The following is a 15,619-nucleotide window of genomic DNA, read 5'->3' as shown; positions in this document are numbered from 1 at the left end:
GCAAACGAACAAACCGTAAAAGGCCGATCGGTGGACAATAATACAATATACCGATACGCGGGTACTTGTATGATATTATCGTATACGCGGCCAACGCCATTATAATAATAATAATAATAATGTGTAACGTAACGCGCGCGCAGTATTTACGATAACAGACGAAGCGGGTTATAATTTATATTATATATATACCGACAACTACAGTGTTTTGCCGTTGCAGATGGTGGTGTATACAGTTATGTACTTAATATATTATGTGCGTGCATAACAATATCCATCGTAAGTGTATATAGGTATATAGATGGAATTGAACGGAGTTTTTTTTTATATATAATATATTATAATATAGGCTTGTCGCTTGTATCACGGAGAGACGAAAAACAATATTATTATAATAGCGATAAACGCGAAACGAAATGAAGACTGACGGACGAAACAAAATAAAATACTATAACACATTATTATAAACCGGCCGCGAGATAAACTGGGACACTTACGGTAAGTTACGGCGGCGACCGTTGTAAATCGGGGTCAGTGCGCGGCGGCAGCTGTTTCCGCGCGCGCGGAGGACTCTCCCCAAGGGCGTCCTTGGCACAACCGCTAAAACCACGGAATCGACATTCCGAATTTCACACGTTATCGCCGCCGCCGCCGCGTATAGTAAATATAGGTACCAATACGCACTTTTTTACTACTCTATATATTAATACAAGATATAACCCTGCTAATATTATTGTTATTATCGTAAGCCGATATGAAAAAAAAAAATTGCTGCCGCTTTTGCTATTGAACCAGCAGAGCAGTAATAACAACTGTTGTTAACGCGCGATAAATTCGAAAATATGCCACAACAGCCTATTTGCATATACATACGCGGCGGCGACGGTGGTTGACCCCTGCACCCGGTGCAGTGTGTGTGTTTACGATCGGTCATTATTATGAATCTAAAACGACGTCGTACCCATATTTCTTTAAAATAATATAATATAATATAATATGAACGTTGCCATCGACAAACGTATATTTATCGGATCCAAATGAATTGCAATCAACATGTCCCCCGCTCTGAACCTGCAATTTTTCAATGGGAATCATCATGGTGCAGTTTTGTAGTCATATATATTAACATAATATTATACCTGCAGCTAGCCACAACGCACGTTTTAAAATTTGAAGTTTATTCCTGCACCCTTAAATCCAAACAACCCAACGTCCTTTTTACTACAAACCGTATTTTGTTTTACACCATATCACTTTGCTGTCCACCGGTCGCCCATCGGAATTTGAAAACAACTTAAATTATTCAACTGATATACTGGTTAGGTACTGATATTCAGTCCTACATCAACTCAAAATTAATACATGTTCAAAAATTGGCTAAACCATTTGAAAAAAGAGTGACGTCGTGTAAAAGGAGAAGAGGCAATTTGAATAACTCTGCTTAAAAAATTCGGAAGATGTCTAGTCGGATCCGGAACATATAAAACACCTTTTCTTCTATATATTTGCGGAAAACCCCGTAACTTCTTACTATTTTATAAATAAATATTTGTCTTTATATACAGAGTGATTCACCAAGCATGCGCACCCCAATTTTTTCCTTTAATAATGAATTTATTCAAATTCTGATTTTTGGAATTTTTATACATACTCAAAGACCATATTTTCAATTTAATGAGTTGTTTTGTACCACTGAAGGAGAGTCCTATGATGATACAAACTTCTGTTTTTCAAATTAGAACCCCCTTTCTTATTGCAAATTATTTAGTGGATAATTTTTTTGAAAATTTTGATTTAAGAACCTCATTAAAAATTCGAATAAGTAGTTTCTTAGTTATTGAAATATTAGGATAATATATGGTCCTTAAAATGATTTTACATAATTAGAAATTAGAAATAAAATTGGATCTAGTATTTATTGTACGTGTGCCATTTTCACAAATTATTAATATTGATAGAAATTATTACAGTTTTCAAATCACCATTGCCCTCATATCTTATAAACCCATTATCATAGGCCTTTTATCCTTAGAACACCAAATTAAATAATTCAAAAACTACTCGTACGAATATTTATTTTGATACGTCAACAATTTCAGAAAAATTATCTACTGTATAATTTATAGTTGGTTAGGGGTGTTTTTTCTCATTTTAAAAGCAGAAGCTTGTATCTCCACAGGACATTCCTTAAGTAGTACAAAAAATATTAAGAAACTGAAAATATGGTCCTAAAGTAGGTATATTTAAAAGTTCAAAAATCAGATTTTGATGACTGCATTATTGAAGAAAAATAAGGAAGTACTTGGTGAATCACCCTGTATATATATATGCCGTTTAACATAAATATGGTAAAAATAATCAATAAATATTATGAATCGATTACCTTGCCTGAAATAAACTATTATACCAACTATATTTACTTTTTTGAAAAATTATTGACAAAATATAAAAAAAACATCATGTCAATCGAGTCGATAGTTTCGAATGTCTCGAACAAGCAAAGTCCATAAGAGACTTTCTTTTAAATAATATAACATATGTAAAGATGAGAAGAGTACGTGCATGTGCGTGTAAACGAATTGCGCAATACGGTAGAACTGTGGTGGACGCCCGCGTATTATATGTGCATAATATAAATATATAATAATATATTATATATTCTACGACTCACGAGAAACGTTCTCAATTTTCCATTACATTGTGCGTTATAACAATATAATATGTATGTATAAGGAGCTCGCGCACTTGGATATTCTGCATTTTATGCGACCATCCGGTTTCGACACGTGTAAAACGTTTACGGCGATTCCGGTTGAAGACAACTGCGGCGGGTGTGCTGCAGACGTTCGCCCCAAGACGCCTGTGTTATTACCATGGACGGCGAACGTGTGTACTAATATATTATATTAGGTGCGTACTATATAGATATATTCGATTTGGTTGAACTCATTTCCGAAACAAGTTACACCGCCGCCGAAACGTTGACAAAGAAAATGTAAAAAAAAAAAAACAAACACGACGTTCTATATATATACAGCCGTTTTAGACGTGTCTAGGTATCCCGTACATATTATTATTACCATAAACGCGTCCGAGAAACGGGGACGAACAATTACATACAAACGTCGCCGCCACGAGATCGATAATAATTATTATATATTGCATATACGCTTATTATAATGTAGGTATTCGACGCAATAAACACCAGCTGCAAAATAGGATATCCGGTCAAATAATAAGATAATCCACCGCCGTCACGTATCCGCGAACGCAGATTGAATAAAACGCGGAGTCATTGCGTTATATGTATATACAAACATTTTATCGTCCAACAATTGCGTAATTTGGGTGCATTTCGATTGTGCGAAAATCTCGTCGACGCGACCGCGAGAACTACTCTGCTCTTGGATCGCGTTACGGATATTGCTGATAGTAAATATATATATTATATTGTGTATAGAAACGTCTGAACGTCGGCGGCGACGGAAGGGGTGGAAAGAAATTTCGATCGGACGACGCGGAGAGGATAATAATAATATAAGAAAAAGAAGAAAAAACCGTCCGAACAATATAATAATCTCGGAGAACAATGCCGACGAAAATCCGCGATCCGTTGCGCGTTCTCGGGATCCGGTGATTAGACACCGCTCGTTTTTGTGTGCACGGGTGGGCGATATCGCACATAAGTGTACGCAATGTAATGTTATTATTATTATATCTGTGCGTCGAACGCGGCCGAAGAAGTTTCCCGTTTTCCGACGAGGAAAATATTTGCGTTGCGCAACCGCGACGGTTAAAAACTTTACGCGGGCACTATAATAATAATATATAATAAATAATAATAATATACGTACGTAACACCGCGGGTGATCGTTTCGGTCAGAGGAGCCAGAGCGTATTGTATATATATTTAAACATATTTATAATGTACCGGGTCGATATTTTATCGTTAACCCGGCAATGTAAATCCTATTCAACGCGATTTTATTATTGTTTTTATTTTTTTTTTCACTTTCGAGTGTAAAACTATTTAAATGAAATTGTGAAAAACGCGTAGTGTAATATTATACTGTAAATTATGGTATAAGTATTACTAAAATAAAAAAGCAAAATGCCCCTGATCAGACACTGCCCGGTTTGCATTACGAGAAGCATTACCCTGTATATTATTATATATGTTATTATTGTAATGATGACACTAGTGCGGTGTGATTTCGAGTGTGTAATTACTAGTTGCATTATTATCATTTCGGAGAGTGAAGTATTACGCGGCAAGATAAAACTCGATGGCAGTTTAATGTATGCGCGTTTCGTCCGACTCGTCCATATAATAATATATAATTTCCTAATAGAAAATGTAACATATATATACATATTTATTTGTACACAATTCATAGTATGGGTTACCGTAATCCATTATTACGTTAAAATCTGCAAATATATGTCTGTACTAATATCATATTATGCCAAAAACCATTCAACTGCATTATTCGTTTATTTCAATAGACAGTTTATTCTCAAGAAAGAGAACAATATGCAGATATATTATATAAATTATATAAAAAAATATATTATGCTATACGAGGCTAACCTAGCCTACCGGACCGCTAACCAAATTCATACACAAAATATTTTAATTTCACGTTGTTTTTTTCAATCATTTGCAGTTTGTGCGTTGTCCGGATAATATTATGTGTACCTAATGAATAATAGTATAGGTATACCAAAAATGTATATTTACAAATTAGGAAGATAAATTTAAATGTGGGCCTCGTAATATATTATTTTGAAGGTGAAAAACATAATAAAAATTAGAAGCGGTTAAACTAATTTTATAGTTGAGGATTTAAGACAGAAATCCCAGGGTATAGTTCTATCTTCAATCATTTATAATATGTTCATATCTGCGTTAGGTTAATCGTTAATGGCTAAAATATACGCTGACTTGAATTTCCTACTCTACCTGTCAATCGACTTGGTACAAAGCAGAATCAGATATAATTCTATTAGATGACTGGTGGTTTTTCAATAATAGCTTAAGAATAAATTATAATAAACCAAAATGTATTGCATTTGCTAAGGACTTAAGAACTTTACCATAGAAAAACGTAATTTCTTATTACTATATATATTACACACATTGCAACACTATCTACTGAAAGGGCTTTTCCAAAATTACTCAAATATTCTAATGTTGGACAGTTCATCGATCTATTATTTTTATTAATTATTCAACATGTAATATGAAATACTCATAATAAAATCATTATAATAAAATTAAATAATTAACATCAATTTGTTTTTACTGCAAGAATAATAATCAATATACCTACATATTATTATTTTATTTAATTTTTAATATTTGCATAATTTTACTTGCTCTCCGATAAGTGTTTTTAATTTACAATAGAACCAAGACATTTATTTTTCCTATTTGTACTAATATTATGTATTTACTACATTTTACTCTAGAAATAACGTTATTATAATATTAGTTAATTAAAATATTTAATATGATAACATCAAAGGTTAAAATGTAACGTAATAATATTCAGGAAAGAAACAAAATATATTTATGATTCGTGTATTTTCGTGGCCATTGGTTTGGTCCTTGATAAAAAAAAATGTGGGTGTGGGGATCCTTCGTATCTTCTGTTAGTAACCCGCAACTACCACGGTATAAAATTACTGAAGAGATTCCACATAATACCTATAGGTACCTACTGACGGGACTTAACGAGATAAAAAAAACGGATTTATTTTTATTTTTATAATGGAACACCCATTATACTGATGCAAACTCCGATGATGGCAGTGAACAATGATAGCTTTTTTACTTCCAATATTTCAAATATTATGACGTTCAGCGCGTGGGTGCGAACGGTCAAAAACATATTGTACCTATATTACTGTGTACGAAGACACGTGGGTGGTGAAATCGGCTCGGCGTGTCGACCGGTGGACTTGTATGCAGGTATTGTATTCGTTGGAATTTCAACGAAAATTATACTATCAAATTCTCGTATCATTTGCATACCAAGCGGCTGAATAAAAAAAAATACCACACTAGATGGGTATGTACCTACTTGAAAAGCGGCCATTTTAAATTTAAATAAAAATAAATAAATAACCGAGATGAAAGTTTTACGCTTGTCCAGTATATCTGCGAGTAATCATAAAAAAAGTATCTATAAATAAATAATAGAATTTTGTTAACATTGTACATAGTATAGCTAGTCACTGTCCACTGATTATAAATTATTCGTATTATAATACTCGCTATCGCACTATTCTGTTGAAAATGATATTTATTCGGTCTGTTTACATAATAATGCAAATTACAAACACAATAGTATAGTAGTAGTATAGGTATGTCGTCGGATACTTTTACTTTTTAAAGTCGTCGCCACTAGATATTTACTATTCGTATATAAAATGAAAATTCTGTTAAAATAATGCGTAGATATTATATTTCACACGAATATCATAGCCTAACCGTATTAGCGATTATGTAGTACCTTTAGTACCACTAGACCGGATAGGATAGCCGGAAAAATTAGGTCTGTTCACGCGGCCCGTGAAAAACGCAATTTAATCCTGAATGTTATATAAATAATGTTCATTACACGATTACACAGTTATTATATAAAATAAGCCATAAGGTATCTTACGGCTTCCAATGTCATTATGTTTGGTTTGCAGGTATTGTACAGAAAATATTTTCTATTTTTCGGCATAGAATATAAATTATCTGGTAATCCTCAAATACTTAATTCCGTGGCGCCAAACACATAATCTTCCGGCACTACTTCCGCCCTGTCTACATATAAACACTGTCGATAGAGGTGTGCGTATAATCTATATAGGTAACCATCGCCGATACAACACAGCTTAGTGAATTTACATTATAATGATTTATATATTTTAATATGTTTAATATTTTTTTCAAGCGCCCTTTCTCGTGTCAGGCTGACGTGTAAAACAGTGGGCGGTTAACACTGTTTTAAGTTCAGTATTAGCTTCTGTCACAACATTGTATAAATGATATGGCGCCACTGCATGTTATTAAATGTATATTAATTTATTTATACGTATATTGGCATAGTCCACACAAACAAACAGTTTGGCTATATAATAATATGTATATTGTATATTGATTAAAAGAGAAACGATATACCACGCTAAACAGAATATTATGACGAATTTGTTTTTTCTAATATAAGTTATGAAAGAAACTTCACGATGTAAATATAATATAATATGGCTACATGTACGCGGTTGACGTCATAAAATACTAATAGCATTCTGACAACTGATTATTTTAACTCGGAAACCAGTAGAGCACCCCACACATAAAATCAACTTCAATTGCGCAGTTCTGAAATAACTAACTGGCTGGTTACACTGGTTGGTTTCCTATATTATTGTAATACTTAAATATCTGATGCTGAACAATGAAAAGTGTCAAGAGACTATATCGAACAAATATAATGTAAATATTAAAAATTAGAGTAAGATCTATTTGTAGTTTATCTATATGAAAACGATGGTTATAAATGTTGTTGATAAAAAAAATAATAAATACCTATTAAAGGTACTTAATAACTATAATAGTCACATGTTATATACCAATACTTTGATAAAAAGTATTGCGAAAGTGACCGAAACATTCAATCGGTATCAATATTTTGTGTAATCCTAAAAAAAGTATAAACGTGCTTCTAAAAATGATTCAGATTTTACAGTCGAATCTAAATCTAAGTCGTACGTGACATTGGTAGTAAGTAGAATGAATAGGAGTACTATTACATGTTAGGTACATTGGGAGTGGAGACTCGCGTTTCGCGTGATCCTACAAACCCGGTTTTCTCTTATTGATTTTAAACGTTTGTGGCGAACCACGTTAGAACGAGCAATACGTGGCTACTGCGGTTTACGATCAATTGGAGCACATACAAATTTGTTATTTTTTATTGATTTAAAATGTGTTCCTATATTTTATTGATGACTTGGATAATAAACCGAAAACGTGGGTGAACCAATGGCCTAAACCAGTTACACCACGAAAAGAACAATAAAAATTAAATTTTTACGGGATTAGCAAACGCGATTTAACTCGAGGTGCCATTATATTATTTGTGCATTTTTTCAACAATTCAATTTAAAATAAAAACCCTTTCAGAAATGTCCGCTTCACGTCTACATAACACTCTTTATAATACGTCTGACGTTTAGAAAACACAAATGGTTGAAATGATACCAATTACAATACTGCAATAATAATGGGCCCCAACGTGACAAGAACCTCGAGCTGTATGCAGTAGAAGATACCACCGTATAGTGTTCGTTTTTTAGAAATTATATTTTTTTCACGCGTTTATTATATTATATTATATTAACGACGAAATGAGAATACGACACGCAATTCCTATATCAGAAAAATAGAAAGAAAGTTACTAACCTATACATATCGATCGCGAAAAACGTGCACGTGGAGTACGTGACGAAAATATTGTAAACGTTTTTTTTTTTTTGTAATTTTATAAACTTCCTGTTCAGACTATTATAATATTATTATAAAGGTATGTTACCGTCATACTATCTAGGAAGGTGCAAGTACAGAACATTTTTTTATACCAAGGACTTGTGTTTTTGCGTATACTTATTAAGTAGTTCTCTAAGTGTGATATTTACTAACCAAAATCCAACTTAAATATCTAAAAAAAACATCTACGATATTATATTGTCTACCTCGAGAGCAGTAAAACTTCGTACTTCTTTTACATTTTTTAGTTAAATTTTTAGTTTTTGTTGATTTATGAGCGAAACACTAGTTGTTTTTAGGTAAATCAAAATTAAAACTTAACACAAAACATCCCTTATAAGTTTTTCTTACAATATTTAAAAAAAAAATTGACAGCAATTCCATAAATATTTTATATGACAAAATAAATCTTCGTGCCACCTCCATTCTAAAGAAAAGCGCCGTACGAGGATTGCGTGACCGTGACGACCGCGATGACAAGTGACGACGGATAATAAAGGGAGGTTAACCTAACCTAACATGACATTTATTATTTAAAAGCACTTTGTATAAATTGTGAAAATGTAATTGTTTCTTCGACATTTATTTATAATATTTTTTTATTTACCTATTATATTATTTTACCAACAGATTTAGAAAATCCAGTCACGTGACATAATATAAATATTAATGTCTGGTTGAATAAACAATCACTAAATGTTTAATGGATTAATAGATTTAAATAATGGTCCCTTAAATATGATTTAGTGGCCCATTATTGGTTCATTAAATTTTAGTGAGCCATTAAATTAATCAATTTTTTTTGCAACCCGGCAAAAGTATTACTTAGGAATTTTTGTCACTTCATATTATTTATATATATATTACATAATCATCTATAGATCCGTTCTAAATAGATCACGTATACTAGATCTGCAGCGTAAGTACCTACATTATTAACGGTATAATTATAGGTGGGTTGCGGTTTTAGCGATTTGTCCCGAATTCTGGATGTTTATCTTTATACTGATCGAGATAATATACGCGTGTATTTTTTTTTATATATATAATTTAATTACAATTAAGTAATTCAGCGTTTGTGTTTTAGTTGCGTGTAGTTTGCAAATGGATCAAACATAGAATAGGTATATATCTATTACTCTTACGCTAAAAATGTATAGAATTTTTCTTGTCACAAATTTTACGATCTTCAATTTTTATTTATGCTATATTTATCGTAAAGTTAATAATTTTAGAGATATTGTAAAAAAACCGTAAAGAAGTGAAAAATTTCACCTAAAATCCAAGATGGCGGACGGTCGCGAATCTCGGAGGGATGACGCATTTTTTTGGTCAATCAGGGCCTCAAGACGAAACTTTTCGCTAAGTTTCAAAACTATAGTATTTTTTGCTAGGCAACATTGACTGGACTATTAAATGCATTTTGTCCAATATTTTTTATCATTGCAATAAGCACTAGCAAAAAAAAAACAATGATATGTCTTTGGAAGCAACTTTTACTGCAAGAAATATACCTATAACTTCTGGAAAATAGTTATCGAAAAAACAAAAACACGAGAATGCATATACCTATATAAATTATTATGTGCATGACTTTCACATCACTGTGTGCGTACATATTATTTTAAAATAATAATAAAATATTGTATAATACAACTTATATTATAACACTTAATCGATTTTCGGACTTACCAGTACGGGCAAATGGTCGACTAAATAGCACATAAGCAGTATGGCCACCACGTAACCAATGCGGACGTCCTGGACTAGTGACACGCGTTTGGCCAGGCACGGGGCACGGCTGTTGGTGGACGTGACGGACACGGACGCCGCGGTAGACGGCAATTGATACCGGGAGCCAAGACCGCCGCCGCCGCCGTACCGGTACGGTCTGATGGTGGATGCGGCGTAGCTGTCCCTGTCGCTGCTCGTCAGCAACGTGCCAGAGTCGATAAGCCGCTTGGTCTCGTCCATCCTGCGCAGCGTATCGTCCTCGGCCACAGCGCCGTTCTGGTGGTGCATTAACGCCCTGGGCGCTCCGTTGAGGAACGTGACCGGCGGGGCGTTACCAGCCGACGGCAAGCGGAGTAGGTCGTTGACCAGTGCGCAGTCGGTTCGGTGGTAGCCACCGGTACCGGTGGCCGATGTGGTGCACGTCACCGTCGTACGGTCGCTGCAGTCGCTGACGCTGTGCCGTATACCACCCCGGCTGCAGCTGGACACGGTGGATATCTCAGACATGCACGACGACAGGTCGGACGACGAGTTGACCAGCAGCGGGTTGGGACCCTTCCGGTGGCCGGCGCAACCGAACGCGGCGGACGCAGCGGCCACAGCGGCTAGGGACGCGTGTAGCACCAGCGAGAACACCGCGTACCGGCGGTCGGATGGTGGCGCGCACGGGTCTGTCTGGGCGATCAATGCAGCAGCGCCCACGCACGCACTCACCACCGACAGGCTGGCCAGGTGGTAGAGCAATAGCGGCCGGCCGCCAGCGGCCACCGTCCGCTTTTTGCGCCTCAGCCCGGCCATCAGGGCCAGCGATGCTAGCGTTCCGGCTTGCATCGTGTGCGCGGCCGTCCACAGCCATTGCACCGCGCTGCACAGCGCCGGCTCGTCCGGCCGGAACAGCGACAGCGCCGAGCCTGCGGTCCCGGCCGCCTGTTTAGCGATAGCCTCAGCCAGCAGCGCTATGAGAAGCGGGTCTGACGGCCGCCATTGGCCCCGTCCGAACCACAGCACCAGTATCGCCCAACACAGCCATACCACGGACAGGGGACCGCCGATTCCCGTCGTCAACCACACCAAAGCCTCTGAATGCATCATTCATTTTTCTGAAAATAACAAATAATATCTCATTATCATAAATTGTAATATTATTATTATCATGTTCACAGATGCAGTTTCGTTCATAACTTCACTCTTCAAGACTTAGATTTGTAATCAAAATGTATTATGCAGATGACGCGACAGACCACTATATAGATATAAATAATATCATCAAATTATTAGCTTTTATAAAGCCATACATTTAACGGTCTGTTCTGTGAGGTTGGTCAAATTTTATTTCGACTAGTGCGAGTAAGTGATTTCCCTTTGCTCATTTTCACGTCTATCACAGTATACCTACGCGTATTTTATAATTTTCATCTTTAGAATCGATCGGTATTTTGATTAGTGTAACAGTACAGGTAACATAACAAACATTTATTTTTATTATGTTTTTAACACAGTTATAATGATTTAGAATTCTTAACACAGTATAAAATTTCATTTTCGTTGTATAAAAATTCAAATTTAAAACTACTAATTTGCAGACAGATTAATGCTTCAGCGCATATAAAAACTAACAATGAACACCACACAACATTTAAGTAATTTTTTCAGTGAGAAGTAGGTAAGTTATAACTTAATTACAATTGTATAATAAAATTAAAGTACGCCATGGTAGTATATACGATATACCCATGTGTATGTTCACTGCCCGTTTTTATTTTCATTTTAATCACGATGATTACGCTATGTTCAAGGGAAAATGTCCCCGAAAAAAATCATGATTTTACCGAATATGCATTACAGGGAGATTTCAGAATCTTTGACCGTCAATTTATCGGTCACACGAAAGTATTTACTGTAAACACATTATTCTACGCCAGGTTGGCTACACTATAATATTATATTTTTTTTACAATTTGATAACAAATAAATTACTAAATAATTATACTCTTAAAAAACCCAATTGATTGAAAATGGTTCACAGAAAATTGAAAACAACACAACTTGGATAAACAACAGTTAGTTACTAACTTAAAAGCGTAATTAAATATGTCTTAATTCTATAGTTGATTTAACATTTTGGTACCAAATTTTTAAAATAAAAACAAAAGAATATTTTATAATGTAGTCAACGTGTATGATATTGAGAAAACGGTAATATTTTTGTTTGACCAATAAATTGACGGTCAAAGAATGTGTAGGTATACCTACGGTAAAATAAAGATGTTTAGTGGGACATTCCCTTCTGAACGTGTTGTGATTACTGCTGTGAAAAATAAAAATGGGCTGTGAGCCTCTGAACATAAAAAATATATTTACACTCATCATACTCGCTGCCATGCTGCACTGTATAATCGAAATAAATTGCGTTGCTTGTATTACATAGAAGTTTATTTTCTGTTTTAAATTTATTGCGCTAACGGTCAAAATTCGAAATGTATTCATAAAACGAAAGTACCTTTGATTTATGTGAACACGTTTTAGAATTTGTAGAATGACTATGTCGTTTTCGAGCAAATTGACATTTTACAGAAACACTATACAAAAGACACTTTGAAATATGATTGCGCAACGCAATATTCTTTTTTTTCGTATGGATTTCAGGATGAAAAAAATTGTAAATTAGCTACAGTAAAAACTAATAATACAAAACAACAACAATTACTGCCTTAACCCTTAAGTCTAAATAATTATAAATCAACAATAAATACCTAAATACATATATAACATCCATTTGGCTTTGCGATCATAATTTCACACATGAAATAAACTTATATTATGAATCTTTCCAATAAATATAATTTTTACTATCTATTTAGCCTTTTATCAAACGGTGTTCCAATATGGTTGTCCAGTAGGTATGCGGTGTTTTATACGACAATTCTTTAGAACCGTTAGGTACAACATTAACAAAATTAAATGTTCAGAATTTGTTTAACTGAACTGAGTATGGAACTTTCTTCATGCCATAATTTATTATAATGATTTTGTATTACTAGTAAACCCGTTCTGTGAAAAATTTGACGTAAAATGTGTATAAAAAATAAAAACGGCTGGGACCTACAACGCAGATGTATACTAATTAATATAATAATCAAGAAAAATATGATGGTTATAGTTTAACAACTTCACTTAGTCTTAATTATTTTTTTCGCATTAAATTAATATTTTCTGTTTTTTTCCGTATCTTTTATTTCATCTAGAGTTAAGACGTTTCAGTAATCATATGATAAGTTTAATAATGTATTAACTAATCTTACAATTATACGACCGCTGTAACTCACAATTTCTCTCACAAGCAAGCTGAAAGGACAATATTATATTAATCGACAAATGTATAAAATATTATATAAAACCGATTGTAATTAAATTTATGTATAATATTATACGTTTAAACATTTTCGATAAATAAAATCAAATTCAAATGTAGAGCGTGGACGCGTGACCGCGTGCGCATGTCAGACACTCAGACCTCGGACATAGTACCTATAGTTACGATCTAACTGAATAATGAATGACACGACACGACGACGGCTGTGTACGACTTGCGATATCGTTCCGCAAAATATGCATAATATTGAATAACTCGTGTTGTAGACACACTGCGGCAGGTGTTTGAAATGCAAACGTCACGGCAGCGGTTTTGCAATGATGTTTACCACGAAAACGAACTATTTACTACTCGAGTGATTGTGTTTGTACGACGTGTATGATAATATTGTCGAGTTCGCGTGAACGGTTTTTCGAACGTATAGGTATAAAATACTATGCGGCGACATCATCGATCGACAAATTTCCGTCGTCAGTGGCATGTTTCCCATGGTAATATATTATGCCTCTGGTTACGGTATGGCATCCGAAATGAGGAGGGCCTACATGTGAGTGCAGAGTGGTGAATATTTTCTTTTCCGTTTCTGGTAAACATTGTATTGCGTGTACCTAACTATAATTCATAGACATAATATCATGATTTATTAGAAAACGCATATAACATTCAGTCCAACTGCCCATCATATTATACCCACTCCGTCTTACTCGTAAATTAAAGTCTAAAGTGTCAAACCAACAAGACATTAAGAGCGTTAAAAACATTATAATGGTATAATATAGTCTATAAATGCACATTAAAGTACTAATCAACAACAATACCTATACAGCTATACCCATAATAGATACCATTTTTATGATATTTTCGCGCGACCAACACTCACTATAAAATCGTAGTAGTGAAATGTCATTTTCCGTTCTAAAAAGCTTTAAAAATAGGCTAATATCAACTTAATTCTTGAACACCAGAATTACATAATAATCTATCTTTGTTCTTGATTGAAATTTATTTACCAATTCACTACAAAACAGGTATATATTAGGAATATATTATGTATATAGTTACTTTACTACTAGGTAACGAATGACGAAAAACAATATTACCTATCTAATAACTATTATTATTTATTTATTTAAAAGGATGACGTACACAAATGCCTTATAAATGTTAAATTAAATATTTTGTTAACTATAAAATATAGTCAACACAAATTTGATTTAAATAATTATTATTGTATGTACGAATATATGATATTTTAGTATTAAACGCATACGAATTAAGTAGAGGAAGCAATTTTAATAATTATAATGTTATTACAATATTTTGTTGAACAATTTGTAGGTGTTTATAAGGATAGGTAGACCTCAAAGTTCCTAAAGAGACGCAATATCGTCAGTCGGGTTAGGCTCACTATGATTATAAATGTATAATATAATAAATATTATATGAAGGCAATATATTCATATATGACTTGTGTATACGTGGGGACTTATGGCAACAGCAATATGGGTGTTGACGACAAAATATTATAAAACACACCTCGAACGATTACCATTCGTTTTTGTTTTACAAACTCTGCCAAAAGAACTTTAACACGATCAATTAAATGAAACCCACGGACGGCGGCGGTCAGGTTAATTCACTGTATATTGTACACGATGATTCGTTTAATAATACAAGACGGTCGTTCTCAGAAAACTCTTATTTTTTCTAACTTTTTTAAATTTAATTTTAAGAAATCTGTGACATTAATTTGAACACTACATTTATGTTTAATTGTCGAAAAAAAACTTCAAATGTTTTACTTTTACCACTGTATGTTGTATTCATTTTATTGTTAATGTTAACCTCTATTTTTAAATTCGTATTTTGATTCAAAAATGTTTCCGTACATTTTAGTATGAGCGCATATTAAATATTATTAAATCTAGTTTTATCTAGTTTTTACCTAGTTTATTATTTATTTGAAT

General features: G+C 33.9%; 1 protein-coding gene across 1 annotated transcript in view; it reads right to left on the bottom strand.

The window, feature by feature from the left end:
* The window catches only part of LOC132939014 (uncharacterized), a 57,360-nt gene that overhangs the window by 26,440 nt on the left and 15,301 nt on the right, over positions 1-15,619 (bottom strand). The window contains exon 2 of the mRNA XM_061006013.1: positions 10,238-11,379. Within this exon, the coding sequence (XP_060861996.1) occupies positions 10,238-11,371 (1,134 nt within the window). The 5' untranslated portion in view covers positions 11,372-11,379. The remainder of the gene's footprint in view (positions 1-10,237; positions 11,380-15,619) is intronic.

Source organism: Metopolophium dirhodum, chromosome 2, assembly GCF_019925205.1.
Source record: "Metopolophium dirhodum isolate CAU chromosome 2, ASM1992520v1, whole genome shotgun sequence".
Classification (NCBI taxonomy): domain Eukaryota; kingdom Metazoa; phylum Arthropoda; class Insecta; order Hemiptera; family Aphididae; genus Metopolophium; species Metopolophium dirhodum.
Note: the sequence above shows the minus strand (reverse complement) of the source record. Positions and strands in the feature narration are given on the sequence as shown.